The 21,057-nt window shown below is 34.8% G+C and overlaps 1 protein-coding gene across 1 annotated transcript in view; it reads left to right on the top strand.

Annotated features, from left to right (window-relative positions):
* Nucleotides 1-21,057, top strand: part of SLC30A9 (solute carrier family 30 member 9) — an 80,204-nt gene extending 59,147 nt beyond the window's left edge. Inside the window, exons 12-18 of the mRNA XM_035005066.1 lie at nt 2,076-2,115; nt 3,157-3,228; nt 3,890-3,997; nt 5,048-5,213; nt 8,226-8,355; nt 10,367-10,480; nt 18,846-21,057. Of these exons, the coding sequence (XP_034860957.1) occupies nt 2,076-2,115; nt 3,157-3,228; nt 3,890-3,997; nt 5,048-5,213; nt 8,226-8,355; nt 10,367-10,480; nt 18,846-18,890 (675 nt within the window). The 3' untranslated portion in view covers nt 18,891-21,057. The remainder of the gene's footprint in view (nt 1-2,075; nt 2,116-3,156; nt 3,229-3,889; nt 3,998-5,047; nt 5,214-8,225; nt 8,356-10,366; nt 10,481-18,845) is intronic.

Here is a 21,057-nt window from a genome sequence, read left to right as displayed (position 1 = left end):
GAGAAGGCTCTTTGGGCAGTTGATCTCTTTTCCAAAGACTCTTACTCAGAATCCTGTTTGGGCTCTGTGTGTTAAAACAGACATCTTTAATGCCCTCCCAGTGAGAGTGCAGTTTTGTTTTATTTTTCCCCCAAACATAATCATCTACTCTGTTGACACAATCAATATCAGTAGACTTGCCAATAAATTTATTTTTATATGTGAATTAGACATAGTTCACTGTAATCTCTAAACACCAGGGACGTACATCCAGCTTTCTGAACAATCTTAACAGCTTAATAGCTTTCTCCAAAGAAATCTTCACTTTTGGCCTTAACCTTAGCTCTTCCTCATGGGTTAGTGGGTGTGGAGCTAGGAGTTGTAAAATGAGGCTTGGGCGTTCTCTATGCAAAGCCTGAAGAAATGGTACAGCACCTCATTTTGGAATGTGGGAGTACTTATAGCCTAATTTGTTCTCAGTTGGAATGAATCTCATTTAACATCTTTTCCTCCATTCTGAAAAGGTTCAGCCACTTTATAGATACCTCATTCTTTTTTTTTTTTTTTAAAGATTTTATTTATTTATTTGAGAGAGAGAATGAGATAGAGCATGAGAGGGGGAAGGGTCAGAGGGAGAAGCAGACTCTCCGCTCAGCAGGGAGCCCAATGTGGGACTCGATCCCGGGACCCCAGGATCATGACCTGAGCCGAAGGCAGTCACTTAAACAACTGAGCCACCCAGGCGCCCTATAGATACCTCATTCTTACAGCATTCATCTGATTTGTATAGTATTATTTTACAGACTAAGTGGTTAATGAAAATTAGTTAAATTTTCAATTGTGTTTAAGTTTTAAAGCTACTAGGAGCTCGGGGTGCCTGGGTGGCTCAGTCGGTTATGCACCTGATTCTCAATCTCAGCTCAGGTCTTGATCTCAGGGTCCTGAGTTCAAGCTCTGTGTTGGGCTCCATGCTGGGTGTGGAGCCTATTTAAAAAAAAAAAATGCTAGAAGCTCTTCTATCTTTTTGCAACTAAATGAGGTTACATCAGACTATGACTCTTAGTTAATAAATAGATTCAATGTACCATAGACCAATTTATGTTTATTAGGTATTGGAATCTTTTGCTGATATATGCTGTTTCCCTTTATTAGGTGATAAGTGTGTCTTAAATCCTTTCAGGAAGGAGATCGAAGGATTAAAAAAATATTGGACAGTTTAGCTACTGTTTTAATTATGTTGTAGGTTGGCAGTAAGATTCAGTGGAGATAGCCTAGAGTTGAGACTGGAAAACCCATATTCTAGCTTTTACCCTGGTATCATTTCTATGTACTCAAGCAAATCACATAGCCTTGGGACATCTCAGTTTCCTTAACAAAATTATAAGAGTATTAGACTAGATTCAGAATTTTCCAAACTTCTATTTCAGGGAAGCCCAGGGTTCCAAAAAGATGATGCTGAAAATTCTACATATGTTTCGTTTGAATTTCATTGAAATTGTTAAAAATTTGTGTTGCTAGGTTATCTCTTGGATTAAAGTTTTTTGTGAATCTTTATTTAATTCAAGTGTGTCCTGGTACTGCAAGGAGGGTGGTGTAATCCCCCTCTCCCAAATTGATCACTATTTATAACTGCTTATCTTTCTGAATCAGGATTGGTACTGGGCATCCAAACAAAAGCCAGAAGTTACATGGGTATGGGTGTGGATCTTACTGTATGTATCCTGGTATCCACACCCCAGATTTCAAATGTTTGTGTTCATTTTGAACTTCAGAAAATTTTTTATACTTATTTTTTATCTCTTATGTCATGAATTTAACTTAGGTCATGGTATAACATTCTATAGAGTAGACAGATTACTCTTCTAAGTATTAAAAAATGAAATGACCATCAAATCTTTAACTTTTATTTTTTTCCTTTTATGAAGATATACCCTCTATTTCATTGCCCTCATTTGAGCTATCTCCTATCAAGATTCTTATCTGGCTAGGATTTGAATTTATGTTTCCATTTTAAACATTATAAACTTTATGCATGAATCGTTGTGACTCTCTAATGAAATATTAACTTACACTTTATTTTAATACTTCTTTTCTAGGCATATTGTATTTTAGCGGGATCATTAGCATCTGAAGGAGGTATGTACTGTTACAGTATCTCTTTATTCTTAATTTAGTAATATATATTCAGCAGTTCATTTTTATAAATTGCTAAATTCCACTGATTAAAGAAAAACTATTGAAATAGGAATCTACTTCGAGGGAGTAAATTCTTTGTATAATGTACTATGGTTATTCCTCTAATGGATGTGGGCAAGGGAAAACCTCTTTTTTTTTGTTCTTGAGTATCTTAATCATAACACTCAGAACATTTGGAATGGAGTCTAAAAACATAACTATATATTGAATTTTTTAAAATTATGTTTTAGTGGGGCACCTGGGTGGCTCAGTCAAGCAGCTGCCTTCGGCTTACGTCATGATCTCAGGGTCCTGAGATTGAGCCCTGCTTTGGGCTCCCTGTTCGATAGGGAGTCTGCTTCTCCCTCTCCCTCTGCTTGTCCCCCCAGCTTGTATTCTCTCTCTGTCTCTCTCGATCGCTCCCATTCTCTGTCAAATAAATAAAATCCTTAAAAAAAATAAATGAAAATCAGGTTTTAGTAGTGTTAATCATGGAAGGCTGACTCTTTGCAATAAAATATTTCCAGGTTTCTGCAAGGTTCAGCTGTAGCAAGTTTTATGACAGAAAAGCGCTACATCATGTAGGAAACTGCCTAACTCATTGTATTCATAGTATGCTTACTTCCGATACATTGTCATTTGCTATGCATAGTGTTCCCTTAATCTTTGACAGTCTGTAAAATGGTGATAACACCACCTGCCTCAAAAGGTTGGGAGGATCAGAAGAGTTATGCTTAGTGTGGTGCCTGCCAACTAGTTGGCTGTCCAATAAATTAAGGTCATTAAGGTGGTGGTAATGATATTTAAATTATTATGGTTTAGAAATATGGGATTCCTTGTATTATGATAGTCGGAGTCTAGATAATGACTAATTAATATAGAACTTTTCTTTATTGACAACCCCGGCATTAAAAGTGTTGTACCTATTTATTTTGAGAAGCCATCTTTAAAATTTGGAGGCATGAAGTTTTTTTCTTGCTGATATGAATGCTTTTCTTTCAGCAACACTTCTTGTTGCTGTAAATGAACTTCGTAGGAGTGCTCGGGCCAAAGGAATGTCATTTTATAAATATGGTATGTATGTTAGAAACCAGGTGTCTTACTTCATCTCCTTTATTTTCTAAAATTACCCAGTACTATTGCTTTTTCCTTATAGGTGTGTACAAAATATATCTCGATGTCTTCTCTGTATGGCTCTTATATTATATATCATCTCTTTTAAAAAGAGAAACAGGGGCGCCTGGGTGGCTCAGTTGGTTAAGCAACTGCCTTTGGCTCAGGTCATGATCCTGGAGTCCCGGATCGAGTCCCACATCGGGCTCCCTGCTCAGCGAGGAGCCTGCTTCTCCCTCTGACCCTCCCCCGTCTCATGTACTCTCTCTCATTCTCGCTCTCTCAAATAAATAAATAAATCTTAAAAAAAAAAAAAAAGAGAAACATAGTGTGATATGAACATGAATACTTTATATTTGAATTTTAACTTAAGTGACTACAGTTTTTCTATATATGTTTTTATAACTAGAGAAAGTAATTTGACTTTAAATTTCAGTTACTGTCAACATTTAAACTAATAAATTGTGTTTACATTGAACTGGGTTTTTAAAATCAGGATCTCATACATTTTTTATCTTAATTTATATCTTAATTTTAAATGGATACTTGCTAAAATGTTACGTGATAGTATCAAATTAGGATTTCAGAAGTTTCTTTTCTTGTCTCTACCCCAATGATTAAGTAATGGAAAGTCGTGATCCTAGTACAAACGTTATATTACTGGAGGATACTGCAGCGGTCTTGGGAGTGACAATAGCAGCTACGTGTATGGGCCTTACTTCCCTAACAGGTAAATATTTCTTAAGTTGCAGGTGATTTATTTGTCCTACTTAAATAATTCCCTAATATGTGGGTATTTTCTTTTATATCACTGAATAGTTTTAAACCAATAGATTGTTAAATGCTAATTGCATACTGACCATTTATTTGTATAAGACAAATAAGACAGTAGAAGTCTTCAGAGTTCTCTCTCAGAAATTTTCTTAGTTTGAAACAAAGACGGCTGTTGTTAGAGCATTTCTGTAATGTGCTAAACCTTTCTAGCTGTGCCTTAATAAATTATGCAACTACTCTGAGCTTAGTATTGATAATATTTGGCCTAGTGACCTCAAAGGTTTATTAAGGTAATATATGGAAGAGAACTTTAATAAACTCTAATATTGTAAATAAATATATATTGTAGCTCTGATTCAGAAAATCTTAGGTAAGGCCTAAGAACTTGCATTTTTACCAAGTTCTCAAGTGATGCTGATGCTGCTGGTTAAAGAACTGTACTTTGAGAACCACTGCTCTAAGGTACCTGTAGCATGCAATGAATTAACTTCTCCCCTTTGTATCTAGAATGGTACTAGCTATGCATCATCCTTGGTTGAATGAAAAGAGTGATCCATATCATTTTTTTGTATGGCTTAATTCTCTCACAGAACCTTGATAAGAATAAGAAACAAAAGGTGGTTATTTTTTTCAGCTGTTGGTCTCACAGTGTTGTCAGCGTGGGACAGGAAAAGTGCTACTGATATATCAAAAAGAAATGGATTTTATTAAATTAGTAGTACGTATATGATGTTTCTAAAATGCTCTGAACCCTCACTCATGTAATGACCATATGCAAGAAATAGATCTTAAATATTAAACCACATAATACTCCTGTGTAATGTAAAGCATATGGTAGCATCTCCATTTTGTAGTATAGTAAACTTATTAGGAAAAAGTCATTAAAGGAATTAGGGAATGAATTTCAGGTCCTTTGTTTTACTAATTCTGGTTCTTTACTCACTAAAGCTGATTGATGAAATAATAGAAAATGTTAATTTACTGACTTCTTCTGTGCTTTATGTAGGTAATCCACTGTATGACAGCCTAGGTTCTTTGGGTGTGGGCACGTTATTAGGCATTGTCTCAGCATTCCTCATCTACACTAACACGGAAGCGCTCTTAGGGCGATCCATCCAGCCAGAGCAAGTACAACGGCTTACTGAACTCCTGGAGAACGACCCATCAGTAAGGTCAGCTTATTCCAGTGATGCTGCTAAGGTTTATAAAAACATATTAAGAAATAGAAATGCTTGGTTTGTAAATACTTCCAGAAGAGTTTGTGGTTCCCTAGCCTTTAGACTTTTAATCTATGACTTTTCAGACTTGCAACCTTAGAAGAAAACAAGTGAAAGCATTTAGGAAACTCCCTGTTTTCTTTTAAATTCTATATATCGTCAATCTTTAGAATAAGGAACACTTAGATGATGTAATGGGAACCGAAGTTTGCAAGTGGTTATCTCCATAATGTAGAACACTTCTGTGGAACCTTCATATTTATTTTGCCTTATATTTGTATTATAATTACAAATTGCTATATTAAATTTAAGAAAATTTTTATTCAATGGGGAAGTGATTACCAAATTGAATATAATTTATACTCCTTTTGAAAATAGACTTCTTGTTTTAGCTCATTTTAAAAGTGTTTCCTTATAATCTTTATCTTTTAAATGATATGAAAATGAAGAACTGAAGGGGCACCTGGCTGGCTCAGTCAGTAGAGCATGCAGCTCTTGATCTTGGAGTCGTGAGTTCAAGCCCCACGTTGGGGGTAGAGTTTACTTTAAAAAAAAAAAAATGAAGAACTGAAGACTTAGGAGATAATCAGAAGAGATATGGCATTCTAATTAGTGCTTTTTAGTGAAATCCAAGTTTCAGAGTGATACGGAAGGAATAAACCTTTAAAATCCCAATTTTCTACTAACTACATATATATGTTAAACTTTAAATGAATATATTTTTCTTCTGTGTTATAACCAGATCTTTTTAAGATTATTTATTTGAGAGAGAGAAAACACAAACTGGGGAGGGGCAGAGGGAAAGAATCTCAAGCAGACTCCCTGCTGAGCATAGAGCCCAACATGGGGCTTGATCCCACAACCCTGAGATCATGACTTGAGCCAAAATCAAGAGTTAGACGCTTAACAGACTTGAGCCACTCAGGCACCCTTAAAACCAGAATCTTTAAGTTAAATCTTTTAAGAATGACCTGTATATCTGAATCAGTAAAACAAATGAGTAAATTATTACTAGATTTATATTCTAAGCCCTACATTTTTAATCTGGAAAAGTAGTTACCTAACTATATCTAGATTAGAAGTTGAATATTCTTAGAATCAGTATTAGGCTTAGTACTTGATTAGTCCATGTTAATATTCTTTTCCTTGTAATATCTTTGTCTGATTTTGGTATCAAGGTAATACTGACATTATAGAATGAGTTGGGAAGTGTTTTCTCATCTTCTATTTTTTAGAAAAGTTTATGAACTGTTGGTATTTCTTCTTTTAATGTTTGGTAGAATTCACCAGTGATATCATCTGGGCATGGGCTTTTCTATGTGGGTAGTTTTTTGATTACTTACTCTACCTATTTTCTTGTTAAGGATCTGATCAGATTGTCTATTTCTTCTTGAGTCAGTTTCAGTAGTTTGTGTCTTTCTAGGAATTTCTGCATTAGTTCTAAGTTATCTAATTTGTTGGCATACAACCATTCATAATTTTCCTTTGTAATCCTTTTTATTTCTTTAGGATTGGTAGTAATGTCTCCTTTTTCATTTTTGACTCTAGTAATTTGAGTCTTCCTTTTTCTCTTGGCCAGTCTGGCTAAAGGTTTGTCAATTTTGTTGATCTTTTCAGAAAACCAGCTTTTAGTTTTATTTTCTGTTGTTTTCTTTATATCATGAATTTCTGCTCTGATCTATATTATTTCCTTCTTCTATTTGCTTTAGATTTAGTTTGCTCTTCTTTCCAGTGTCTTAAGATGGTAGTTTAAGTTTTTCATTTGGTATCTATCTTCTTTTTAAAAATATAGGCTTTTACAGTTAGTAAATAAGCATTACTTTCACTGTATTAGTCAAATAATGAAATTTGTAATATTTTGTTAGGACTGAGGTAGATATGCTTTTTAAAAATGAAAAAAATTATGTAGCTTCTTGCCAATCTGGACAAGTTTTATTTCATTTTGGGTATATATAACCTTATAAATATTAAATCATTCTTATTTTTATCCTAGTTGATAAATATGCTTCTTTATTTTTATGGCTAAAGAATTTGAGACTCAGTATTTAGTAACTTGCTCAGGATCACTCAGAAGTTAGGGTCAAATGTTTTGAGTATTTGGAGTCTCATTTAGGCTTGTTTTCCTGTGGCTCTCTATATCCCCAGGATTCAGAGTGTTTTTATTTTATATATCCCATAAAGAAAAGATGTTAATAGTGGTTATCATAGAAAGAAAAGAATTTCTCAACAGTTTTCTAAGGAAGATTGATTCCTGAGGGTTAGGACAGAAGGGATGAAAAGCAGTTATAACACTAGAACATCTGCTTCCCTTTCTGGGAGGCAAAATGGTATAATGGAAAGACTACTGGGTTTGGGTGTCTGAAGATCTGGAGGTGAGTCCTGCCTCTGCTGTTGACTAGCTGAATTACCTCAGGCAAGTCACTTAGGCCTCTCGGACTGTTTTATAATCTGTAAAGTAAAGATGCCAATTTAGCTACTTTCTGAATTCCATTCATTAAATGTCTGCCGTGTAGTTGCTACCATATTAAACATTGTATGTATGTGTTGACTCATTATTCCCCATATCAAATCCCATTAGGTAGTTATTATTAACTTCATTCAAATAGAGTACTTCACAATTGCATGAAGACTTTTAAAGAAGCTTTTAAAAAAAAGAATTATGAGACAAAATGACAACATTGTAGAAAAGCAATTTAGAGTTGATTTTTTAATCCACAAACTATATAATTCATGTATATACAAACCATAAAATAATATTTATTAAGTTTGCATCTTTGTATGGCATTATGCAAAAATAGCTAAATGGACGTTTGTTTGGAAATTTATTGATGGCACTTAATGGTGAATACTCTGAAAGCCATCTTGGTCCATTTTCATCACTGATGGAAAAAAAGAATTCTGTACTTTGTGCCATTAAAATGTGTATGTGTGCAAATATAAACTTGTATGCATTGTTATTGGTTGCAGGGCAATTCATGATGTTAAAGCCACAGATTTAGGATTAGGGAAAGTAAGATTTAAGGCAGAAGTAGATTTTGATGGACGAGTTGTTACAAGATCATATTTGGAAAAACAAGATTTTGACCAAATGCTACAGGTAAGTTTATGTATTTATTGTTTTCTTATATAGTCAAAGGTTAGAAAAATTACTTTTTGAGTAAATAAAATAAAACTTTTACAGGTCTTAAAGTCACTTGAGCTTTCAGCTTAGAGTTCCCAAACTTGACAGAGACCGTTTTATTTGCTGTGGAGTGGGTTGGAGGAGATAGCAGCAGAGCAAACTACTATTCACATGCTTGCCATGTGCCAGGCATTTTATAGAAATTCTCTAGCATACTCTCAACAACGCTGTGAGGTAAAGCAATAGTATTTTCAGTTTTATACGTAGGCAAGTTAAGACACAGAAGGATTAAGTAATTTGTCTAAAATTACAAAGCCATAATATGGAGTCAGATATCAGTGTAGATCTCTATGATTCTACAACCCATGATTTTATATTAAGAATTAAATTTGAAAGAGAATTCAGAGGATAATAATAATGAACAGTGCAAAGGTTACCACGTGCCTTTGTCAAATCTTAACATTTTACTCTACTGTATTTACTTACGATATTAAAGAAAATGTTACAAAAACAGGTGAAGACCTTGTCTTCTCCTTCTAGATCCTATTCTTCTTCCTCCATCCCTAGAACTAAAAATTGTCTTGAATTTAGTACTGTCATTTCCATTCAGTCTTTATACTTTTCCACAGATTTTTCTTAGCACAGTATATAGTAGCATTTTAAATATTTCAAAATTGATATAAATGGTATCATACCACCTGATTTCCTCTATAGTTTGCTTAAGAGCATCATTTTGAGATTCCTCCATATTAATATATGTGTGTATACATATATTTATTTATATGTTAATTTATTTTAATTGCTATATAATCTCCTATGAATATACTGCAATTTATCCAGTCTCCCTCTGATGGACAGTTATGTCCACAATGGCATTCTCATATGTTTTCTTGTTCAAATGTGTAAGAATTTCTTTAGGGTACTGCATAGCTAGATTTAAAATATTGGGCTTCTGAATAAACTTGGGGTACCTGGTGGGTGGCTCAGTCGGTTAAGTGTCCAGCTCTTGATTTTGGCTCAGGTCTTCATCTCAGGGTTGTGAGTTCAGGCCCTGTGTTGGGCTCCACGCTGGGTGTGGAGCCTACTTCAAAACAAAACAAAACAAACTTACCTTCAACTTCCCTAGGTATTTGCAAATTGTTCTTGAAAGAGTGTCAGTTTAATTTCCATCATCAGTACATCAAAGTTTCTCTTGCTTCACATTCTTACTAGATGGTATTATATTCACAGTTTTGAAATTTTTGTCATTATGATAGATGTGAAAATTACAATTTATATTTAATTATAATTTCTATTCCCCCTGGTAGTAGTAGTGAGGTTAGAAAACATTTAAATTTATTGGCCATTGGGATTTCCTCTACTGCTTTATTTAGTTAATTTCTGTTCTGACAAATTAATAAACATTTTATTTTTAATATGCTGGACACTAATCCTCAGTTGTGTATATGCAAATATCTTGTACTAGTTTGTGATTTACCATTTCACTGTTATTGTACAGAAGGTTTAATGTGTTTTTTAACTTCATGTCCCAATTTATAATCCTTTTCTCTAGGCTTTTTATTATGTTGCTTGAGAAGTACTTCCTTATTCCAGTATCATAAAAATACTCTCTTTTTTCTTCTAAAAGTTTTGTGGTTTGTTTTCTACTCGTAGTTTTTTAATTCACTTAGAATTATTATTTTTTTTGTTTAATGATTTGAGGTAGGGGTTTAATCTTTTTTTCCTATATAAAAATAATTGCCCTGGTACTGTTTATTGAATCGTCTGTTCTTTTCCCACTAATTTTGTAATGCTATCTCTGTGAAGTATTATACTTAATTTTTTGTTGAATTAAATGTTTTTGGAACTAGGTGGTCCATCACCTTTAGCATGAAAGTTTTTCGTTAAACTTAATGGTGTTTGTTATAATTTTTTAAAGAAATCATTGGTGTACTACTATGATTTTTTAAAAAGTTATTTTGTTTTCCTGCTGTCATTTTCTTTATAGGAAATTCAAGAAGTGAAAACTCCTGAAGAACTAGAGACCTTTATGCTTAAACATGGAGAAAATATTATTGATACTTTAGGAGCTGAAGTAGATAGACTTGAGAAAGAACTGAAAGTAAGATGTATTCATAATAATCATAATGCTGACTGTTTCTTAAGTACTTACTCTGTGTCAGAACAATGTGCTGATTGTATCACATGTATATGTTTATCTTCTCAGTAACCTCATGGTGTATGACTGGTAGTTGTGAACAAGAAAAATCACTGGGTTAGAGAAGTTGGGCAATTTACTCAAGGAAGTAGGGGATTGGGATTTGAACCTTTGTTGGTCAATTCCAAATTCTGTACTTTCAACCACTATTCCATAGTGCTTGCTTAGTTTCTAAAGTAGCTAAAGGTTTTTTGTTTGTTTTGAAATAAAAAGCATTTTAAAAGTTTCTAGAGAAAGGTGAAAGGGAAACTAGGTTCTCTTCAAAAGTTTGAAAAAACAATGTGACCTTGAACATACACACATCTTCCTTTTACTCCATCTGTCATTATTTTATATTTTCTTTTTGCTTCTGTTTGAGTTGGATATCATTACAACCTGTTGGCTTTTTACTGAAATATCACCTGATAAGACTATCTTTAAAAATCTCAGTGTTCTCAAATTGTCATTTATTGACTCTTGAGTTCAAGTTATTGCAATAAATAATATTTATAAATGATCTTTAACATAAATAGCTTGTTGAAGGCACTGCATTTTCTTCAGCTGATGTTGATCATTCTTTAGTTTTGTTAAAAATTGAAGGGAAATAACAAAAATTGAAGGGAAGCATTTCTATCACTACTTACTATTTTTTCTTTTAGACTCTAGGTACCAGAGTAATAGAAGCACTTCAAATAATATGATTTTGTTTATGTTAATATTATAGTTCACGACATGATTTTTAAGTTTGTAGATGAGCTGTTCTCAAATATTTTTGTCTTAAGATTCTTTATATTCTTAAAAATTATTCAGGACCCAAAGAGCTTTTATTTATTTGAATCAATATTGATACTTACTGAATCATAAATTTAAAAAGAGTTCTAAAAATATTCATTTAAAAACTATAATATACATGTTAATATAAATAACATTTTAACCAACTGAGCTACCCAGGCGCCCGATATAAATAACATTTTAATGAAAAGTAACTACATTTTCCAAAATGAAAAAAATAGTGAAAAGAATGGTATTGTTTCACATTTTTGAAAAAATCTAAGCTAGATTCCCATATCTGTTTCTGCATTCATTCTGTTGACATATATTGTTTTGGTTGAAGAATATGAAGAAAAGGGAAAAGGGAGGAATCTTTAAGAGTATTCTTACAGCATTTTCAGATAATTGTGATATTCTTTTTGGATTTACACCAATACCTGACAACTGGCAGCCTCTTAAAGCTTAGTTGCAATGTGGAACCTGAAACTGTATCAGAGAACTTTTCACATACTGTTTGTGAAGTTAGGGGGCATAGTCCATAAGATCACCCTCATTTCTGACACCAGTTGCAAATTTCAAGGGGTTCTTCATATCACCCTCAGGTTTGATCATTCACAGAAAGGACTCACAAAACTCACTGAATGCTTTTATTTATTGATTTATTTAAAGATTATTTGAGAGAGAGAGCATGAGCAGGAGAGGGAGAGAGAATCCCAAGCAGACTACACTGAGTGTGGAGCCCAGTTCGAGGCTTGGTCTCAAGATCCTCAGATCATGACCTGAGCTGAAACCAAGAGTTGGTGCTTAACTGACTGCACCACCCAGGCGCCCCCACTGAATGCTTTTATACTCATGGTTATGATTTATTACAATGAAAGGATACAGATTAAAACTAGCCAAGGGAAGAGATGCATAGGACAGAGTTCCAGTTGTCCTCTCCCCATGGAGTCATGGACACTTATTTTCTGGCAATGATGTGACAGTTTGCACAGAGTATTGTCAACCAGGGAAGCTTAACTGAGCCTTGGTGTCCAGAGATTTTATTGGGGCTCCATAGTTGACTGCATGAGTGGTCAGCCTTTCATCTCTGTCCACTCCAGGGAAAAGCCCACACTCTTAGTCTCCAGTCCCTTGTGGATATATAGCATATACTGTATGGCCAAAGATAAAGACAAAATTATCAATCAGGACATTGCAAGGGCCTAGAGATCACCTCCCATAGCCAAGGGCCAAGGCCAGACCTCTCTCTAGGTATGATTAATTATCTGCTATACATTATTACTTTAAAATCCATTAGTCCATCTTTGTACTTTGAATGGATCTTTTAACCCATGCATGATTCTGGAATGTTATGAATTGGCCATTTGGAAAATACTAATTCACTGGATTTATGCATATCTTTCAAATGGTGATACATTTCTAAGTATTAGGAAGCTATCAAGGTCATGGTGGTAGATAAAAATTTTTCAGCATTCTGATTTTCATTTGAAACCTTGCATTTTACCATTAGCAACAAATATTACTGTTTTACTTGAAGTAACAGATTTATTTTGTTCATTTTTTAAGAAGATCCCTGCCAAATACCATATTTAAATAACCATAGTTTGTTAGTTTTTCTTTCAGGTAAAACTGGGGTTTAGATAAGCTTACTTTTTTTGGTAGCACCAAGGCTCTACCAACTGAACCAGCCAGGAGCCCCTAAATGGTGTTTAGATAAAAAATCATCTGAGTCAACCCATAATTCAAGCAATCACACAGGTGCTTTTCCTTGTGACATCAGACCTCAGAAGCAGAAGGGCTTTGGAAGTACTTCCCATTTTGTCACAGAATATTTTATTTTTTAAAGATTGTATTTATTTATTTATTTATTTGAGAGAGAGAGAGCACATGAGTGAGTGCAAGTGGGGGGAGGAGCAGAAGGGGAGGGAGAGGAGCAGAAGGAGAGGGAGAGGGAAACAATCTCAAGCAGACTCTGCTGAGTGCAGAGCCTGCTGAAGGCGGATCCCTCAACCCCAAACTCACCACCTGAGCCTCACCACCCAAGCTGCAACCAAGTTGGTGGCTCAACCGACTGAGCCACCCAGGCGCCCCTTCACAGAATATTTTAAAAAGTGTACTCAAGGGTTGAGGTTTAATAAACCACAATGTTTTTTCTACTTCATGAAGGACATTTTATTTTCTTTTATTTATTTTTTCATTAAGGACATTTTGTTTTTTAGATTTTATTTATTTTAGAGAGAAAGAGAACGTGAGTGGGGGGAGGGGTTAAACGGAGACAGGGAGAGAGAATCCCAAGCAGACTCTGCACTGAGTGTGAAGCCCGACTGGGGGCTCAATCCCAGGACCCTGATATCATGACCTGAGCCCAGATCAAGAGTCAGATACTTAACCGACTGAGCCACCCAGGTGCCCTGATCATGAAGGACATTTTAAAGTGAAACTGGCTTTTTTAAAAAAAATTATGTGTCTGACAATAAAGGAACACAGTGACTATCAGTATAGTTTGGTGCCAGTTGCCTTGAATTGTGCAAAGATGCCATCAGTTTGATCTACCATTGCTTTTTATATGTCATCAGAGGAAATACCAGCCTAGTGTGAAGGCAAATAACATCAATGTTGTTATGAAAATTGTTTTGACCTTGGAATACCCCTTGAAAAGGTTTCAGGGGGTGCCTGGGTGGCTCAGTTGGTTAAGTGACCAACTCTTGATTTCTGCTCAGGGTGGTGAGATTGAGCCTGGCATCCGCATCAGCATCCAGGCTCTGCACTCTGCATGGAATCAGCCTGAGAGTCTTTCTCCCTCTCCCTCTCCCTCTGCCCCTCCCCCTGCTCGTGCACGTTCTCACACACACTCTCACACACATGTGCGAAAGACCTCTCTAAAATAAATAAATAAATAAAATCTTTTAAAAAAAGAAAAGAAAGAAAAGGTTTCAGGATCTTTGGACTACACTTTGAAAAATCACTGTTCTAAATATAATGCAAAATGATTATTTTTGTGCAGGGTGACGAGAATAAATAAACTTTGCTTTTCCATTCTGTTTGTTTTTATTTCCCTGACATGGATAAAATAATGGACTTTCATTTTTATTTATTTATTTTTAAGATTTTATTTATTTATTTGATAGAGAGAGACACAGTGAGAGAAGGAACACAAGCAGGGGGAGTGGGAGAGGGAGAAGCAGGCTTCCCGCTGAGCAGGGAGCCTGATGCGGGGCTTGATCCCAGGACCCTGGGATCATGACCAGAGCCGAAGGCAGACACTTAACGACTGAGCCACCCAGGCACCTCCAAATAATGGACTTTCAGACTAAATCTTTATTTTAGCTTTTCTCTTTAATAGAAACAATAAGTCAGAAGCCAGAATTAAGTTAACAAATTGGTCATTCTTAACTTATATTTACACTTAACCACAATCAGATAAATTTATTGTTTTTGTTTAGCTAACTTTGTGCTTTAATTACAAGCTATTAAATCTTTAATAGACTGAACTAATTCATACGTGATTTTGAATTATAAGTCTTTCAAACCAGGAAACAAAGTTTAACCCATACTTTCATGTTAAAAACCTCTCTAAGGTGCTAAGGTATAATTTATCTTAAAGTTCTTCATAGTTGAGCACCAAACCAAGAGAGTGCATGAAGGTAATTCTTGTTTCTTGTTATGAAAATCAGCTGATTTTCTTTTGAAAACTAAAATTTTGGCATATTCCCTTCTTTTTAGTATCTAAGCATGTTGCCTTCTAAGTTTAAATTTAATAATTATTGACTTATTTTGGAAGATCACACTCAGTGATAAAATTTAGCAGTATAGCCATCTCTGTTGAGTAATGAATGCCATTGATCTAATTATTAGAATAGAGGGTATTTTTGGCATAAAATCTATAGCTTGGATAGTTCTTTGTAAAAGCATGAAAAATAATAGAAGCTAATTTATAAAGTCCCATATTATAAATGTGAAATATATTTTGTTCTTATTTTGAAATTCTTTGAACTGCTAATTAAAAATTTTTTTTGTTCTACCTCTATATTTCAATCTGTGGATAGACCCTTCTCCTATCCCTCCATGAAGTTTTTTTTGTGTTTGGGAGGCAATAATTCTATTGGGAATTAATTCAGTGGGAAGATGCCATAGTATTTGCAAATTCCTAATAAGTAGTATTCCATTTAAAATTCTGCTCTTCAGTCCATCTTGTGCTTCTCGAATTGCATGCTCCTGTAGGATTTTCTTGAGTCTGCAGCATTGCAAAATAAATTACACAATGTGGTTTTTCTTTCTCCATAGTGAGTTTTGGAATAAATTTGTCTGTGGTATATAAAATATTCGAGTTGGGTAGTGCCTAGGACAAAATAAATCAGTAAGTATTTGTTGAGGAGCGCCTGGTGGCACAGTCAGTTGGGCATCCGACTCTTGGTGGCTCAGGTCATGATATCGGGGTCATGGGATCGAGCCCCACATCAAGCTTTGCGTTTGGCATGGAATCTGCTTGAGATTCTCTTCCTTCTCACTGTGCCCCTCCTGCTAGTGCTCTTTCTCTCTCTCTCTCAAATAAATAAATCTTTTTTAAAAAAATAGGTATTGAGCAAACGAATGAAAATTATAAGTTGAATACCACTTACTGATTTTCATTTCTGTTTAACTATTTATTCAGTTTCTGCTATGCATGTGATCTCTTGTTAGGCACTAAACATTAAAATTTAAGGATATTAATCCTGTTTTTTTATTCATTCAGCTAATACAGTGTGTGTTTCTTTGTATTTGGCACATTACATTTTAGGAATCTGATAGTTTTCTCTAAAAACTTGATTTTAAAACTGAGTACATCAACTTTTTACTTTCTTTTTCTTGAGATTAAATTTTTAATTGGTACACATTTGTTATATAGTGTTTTTTTAGAATAATTTCAAATTTTCCATTAATAGCTGAACTTTTTAAAGTCATATTAGGATGGGTTAGGGAGGATTGGAAAGGGAAAATAAAATTCAGTTTCATTTCTGTTTGAGGAAATCTTTTATTCTGTATTGAATTTAAGGAATTCTAGATAGAGCAAATAGTTTAAGGTAAAGAGAACATTGAGAACAAAAGTGTACTCCCATGTTTGGGGGTCCCCTGGCCATTCTTGCATTAGGATCCAAGAGGAAAGAACCCCCAGGTATACTTGAACAAAACTAGTTATAAGAAAAATCTCAGTGCACACTCAGTAGAATGCTCCAGCTGGAGCTAAACTCCAGAATTACATCAGATCTTTGTCTTTATAATTGAATTCCTTTAATATGAGGAATATGCAAATGTTCCTAGGATGTTATTTTTTAAGTTAGGAATTATTAATCCTGACTGATTATCCGAATCCTTTAGAAGAGTTTTTTCCTCCCATGTTGATTTGTTTATCTGTCCATTTATTTAGTATTTATTTATTTAAGTAATCTCTCCATCCAAAGTGGGGCTCAAACTCATGACCCCGAGATCAAGAGTCACACGCTCTTCCGACTGAGCCAGTCAGGCACCCCTATTTTTATAATTTTTTATCAAATAACACACAAAGTTTATAAAGTCAAACAACTGAAAAGCTTATAAACAGAAGTATCACCTCCCTCACCATCCTCAATCCTTCTGCTCAGAGATAACCATTTTTAGTATTTCTTCTATATTTCTCTTATATTTACTACCATATTCCTATATGAAAGTCTTAAACTCCTTCTCCTAATTTAAACATTATTTCCTGGGGCGCCTGGGTGGCTCAGTCGTTAAGCGTCTGCCTTCGGCTCAGGTCATGATCCCAGGGTCCTGGGATCGAGCCCCGCATCAGGCTCCCTGCTCGATGGGAAGCCTGCTTCTCCCTCTCCTACTCCCCCTGCTTCTGTTCCCTCTCTCGCTGTGTCTCTCTCTGTCAAATAAATAAATAAAATCTTTTTTTAAAAAAGTCCTCTTTGATAGATGGAGATTAGTTACATAGTTTTATATGTTCTCTCTGCCCTCCATTTTCACAGTGTCATTATGTTACGTCTTACTACATTTTTAATTACTCCACAGATTGGATTAGGTGTCCTTCCTTTTTGTACTCATAAAATCCCAAGACCTTTATCTTGCTCTTTATTTTTTTTACCTTGCTCTTTAAGTAGCAAACTGTTACAATTGCCTGCTTACCTACCTGCATTTCCTCCCTAGATAAGAGTTCATTGAAGACAAGTACTGTTTCCTGTTCGTTGTTGTATACTTCAGTGCCTCGTGCAGAGTGGGCATGTAATAAAGATATTTTCTGTTGTGACTGAATTGCAGTTCCTTAAGCTAGCATTTACAGTTTTTCACAACTTGGTTTCTGCCTGCCCTTCCAGCCTCCTTCCTAATCCTGCCCTTTTTGCAGCTTCTGTGCCTAACTATTCCATGCTGCCAGTGCATACTTCTTGGGCGCCCTAACTTTATTCAGGCTCTCTGTCTAGGTCCTCTTCATCATCTCTCTGGAAGACTCACTACTTTCAAGCCTTGTTTAGATACTAGATCCTTGGTGAAGTCTTGCTGGTCTCATGAGTTAAAGTAATAGATCTGACATTTTTGTTCCTAGAGTTAGCATTATAGGACATTGTAATGGTTAGGAGCTTGGGGTCTGGAATCAATCCTGGCTTCATCCCGTCCAGCTATGTAACTTTGGGCAGGGTAGTTAATTTTTTCAGACTTCAGTTTTCCCATATGTAAAATGGAAATGATTGAGTTATTAGAGGATTTTAAAACATACACATGCATGTGAAGCCCCTTACTTAGCATAGTACTTGACACAAGAGTAACTGCTCCTAAATATTAATTGTTATTATTAGCTCTAATGTGCTAACTCATAGATGGTTATTGATATACTTGGCTGCCTGGCTAAACTGAGTCCCTCAAGGTCAGGAACTATCTTATTTAATAATCATAGCTCTACTTTCTAGCACAGTGCCTGGCCCAAAACTGTATGGGTTGTTGCTAACATATATAAAATAAGTGAATATCAGTTCATTTCTTCTGATTATTATTGTCTTCCAGTGATTTTCTTTTTACCACAAATTAGTGTATTTCCAAAGCTTTGCAATGTTTGGCACATATGAGATTCTTTTTTTTAAGATTTTTTATTTATTTCTTTGACAGAGAGAGAGAGATAGGGAGAGCAGGAACACAAGCAGGGGAAGTGGGAGAGGGAGAAGCAGGCCTCCCACCAAGCAGGGAGCCCGATGTGGGGCTCGATCCCAGAACCCTGGGATCATGACCTGAGCCGAAGGCAGACGCTTAACGACTGAGCCACCCAGGTGCCCCCATGTGAGATTCTTAGTACATTACTGTATTAATGAACATATGAACAAACTCAGGGAGGTAGGGCTACTTACCATATTGTTTATAGTGTATAATATTCCTCTATTGATTTTTAACTTGCTAATATGCCACCATGAAATCATTTGACCATATGTTTTAGTGGCTTTAGTGATCTAAAGGAATAAAAGGAAACAGAATTCTGTTTTGCTATGAATAATGTGGTGGTGATTTTTCGTTTCAGAAACGAAATCCTGAAGTTCGACATGTAGATCTGGAGATATTATAGATTTGATGGAATGAATCACCTTGGAGGGAGCCTTGGACTCAAGTTCGGCGAGCCTGCTCTCCCACACCAAAGGAGTCCATGCCATTCAGAAGCTGTTTTTTTTTTTAAGATGGAGGAAATATTTAATGTGAAGGGCAATTCAGCAGTCTACAGAACTAATACTACTTCATACTTCTAAGAGACATTGCAAGTTGAATCAATTTGGAAATCATGTTTTTATGTTTCAGTAGGGAACATTTTAGTTATTTAAATTGTTCATAATTTTTCATTTTACCCTGTCAGGGTGTATTGTACCTTGCAATCATGTTTCCTTCCTTCACATTGGTAAAAATAAGCAGCATCCATAGGATTATGGTTTTTAATTTTGTGACCACTGAAGATTTCACTCCAAAACCTGCCAATCTTGAACGTTCTGGCTAAATCTTGGTTTTTAAACAGTCACTCTGTTTTTTTTCTTATAGAATGTGGAAATTATTTCTACATAATCCTGCCCTGAGCACTAAGAGCAACACTCTCCTAACCTAGTTATCCATAAATGTTCATTCCAGAAATGGCTTGGTTACTGAATTGAAGGAAGACATGTCAGTCCACTCTTTTAGGTTATAGTAGTTGCCATTTTGTAATATTTTTATCTCTCCTTAACCTTTTTTCTTTATTTAGTTTAATTTTTCCAGTGTAGGAGATACAAAATAACCCTAGATGTTTCCATAGGCCAGTTTGATGGCTGTTTTTTTTGTTTTTGTTTTTTAACTGGCTTCGGTGCCATAATGTGTATTTACTAGGAGGTAATGCATTTATAAGCATTTTAACATTCTGTAAAATGAGTAGAAATATTTATAATTTTACAGACTGGACAGCATTTTTAATTTATTTAAAAAGGCACTACTCATGTAAATCTGAACTGTGGGGTATTTCTTGCTTTAAGAGACAGAGAAGTAAATCTCTTCTTATGCAGAAACTTGTGGCCCCGATTTTGTATAATATAGTCAATAGCGTGTCTGTAATGTGAGTTTCTTGCAGTTATAAATGGACATTTAACATAGTATATGGCTAAAACATTATGTAAGTAAATAGTTTTCTCTAATGATCATAAGGTATCTGGGTGAAAAAACATACAATTCAGTAATAGAAAATTTAGTGCAAAACTACAGCTGTGTCTCCATTCATCAAAACAACTCATATGCACTTTAAATTGTTCAGGTAGCAGTGAGCGTTGTCCAGGCAAGAGCGGTGGCTGGGTGATTTCTTTGCTTGATAAGTGAGTGTTTGACCTAAGGACCTAACTAATTATATGAGGTCAGTGTCTAAAAACTTACTTAGGCTCAAGTTTATGAATCACAGCAAATTGTAATGCTGGAAACAAAAAATAAACATTTGATTAAAGGGTTTGTAATGGTAATTTTTTGATCCAGAAATGTCATTTATTGGAAAATTATGAAAATTTATATTGGTGTACATTTTTTTTTACCATTACAGAGCATTTTGCGTGTTGTACATTTTAAGTGAAATAACATTCCAGTTTTATTTTTTGAAGATACAAAATTGTTATGTGTGTGTGTATATATATATATAGGCATACACACACAATTTGATTCTCTTCTTATGGTTCAAATTCTTTACCCCTCTTTTTTTTTTTTTTAACTTTTTGACTCATTATACTTCACTCTATACTTCTAATGTCATCTTCCTTCCCATTCCCACTTGCCATTTGTTAGTCAGTGTCACTGCCAAATGGGAAGGTACCAAATTATATCCAGTTTCCTCCCAGTAAAATTACTCTGAAAAATTTCACATAGCTACACGAGATTAATTAACTCATTTAGAAAAAAATGTCAGAGTTGGTGTGCACAAGTTATTCTAAATGGTAGATTTTTTAAGAATTCCCTAAAAGAAACCAATTCCTGATATTTCTTTGAGTTTTCTAATCTGATTTTGATTGAGGTCATGCCTATTAAATAATAATAGAAGGCTTATGTTTCTGTCTTTCCATTTCTGTTGTGCACTGATGTTGTAAAGTTCAACAAAATTTGACATAAAGACGTACGGCACTATCTAAGAATTTGAGTATTTCTGTGGAATCAGGAAATGTATGCTATCACTGCTCTGTTTGTTTTCTCCTTTTAAACTAGAGTCCAATTTAAATTCTAAAACCAGAGAATTTGGGCCT

The sequence above is a fragment of the Mirounga leonina genome, unplaced genomic scaffold (assembly GCF_011800145.1).
Source record: "Mirounga leonina isolate KUSES-001 unplaced genomic scaffold, KU_Mleo_1.0 Mir_129, whole genome shotgun sequence".
Taxonomy (NCBI): Eukaryota; Metazoa; Chordata; class Mammalia; order Carnivora; family Phocidae; genus Mirounga; species Mirounga leonina.
This window is presented reverse-complemented; position numbering and strand designations above follow the sequence as displayed.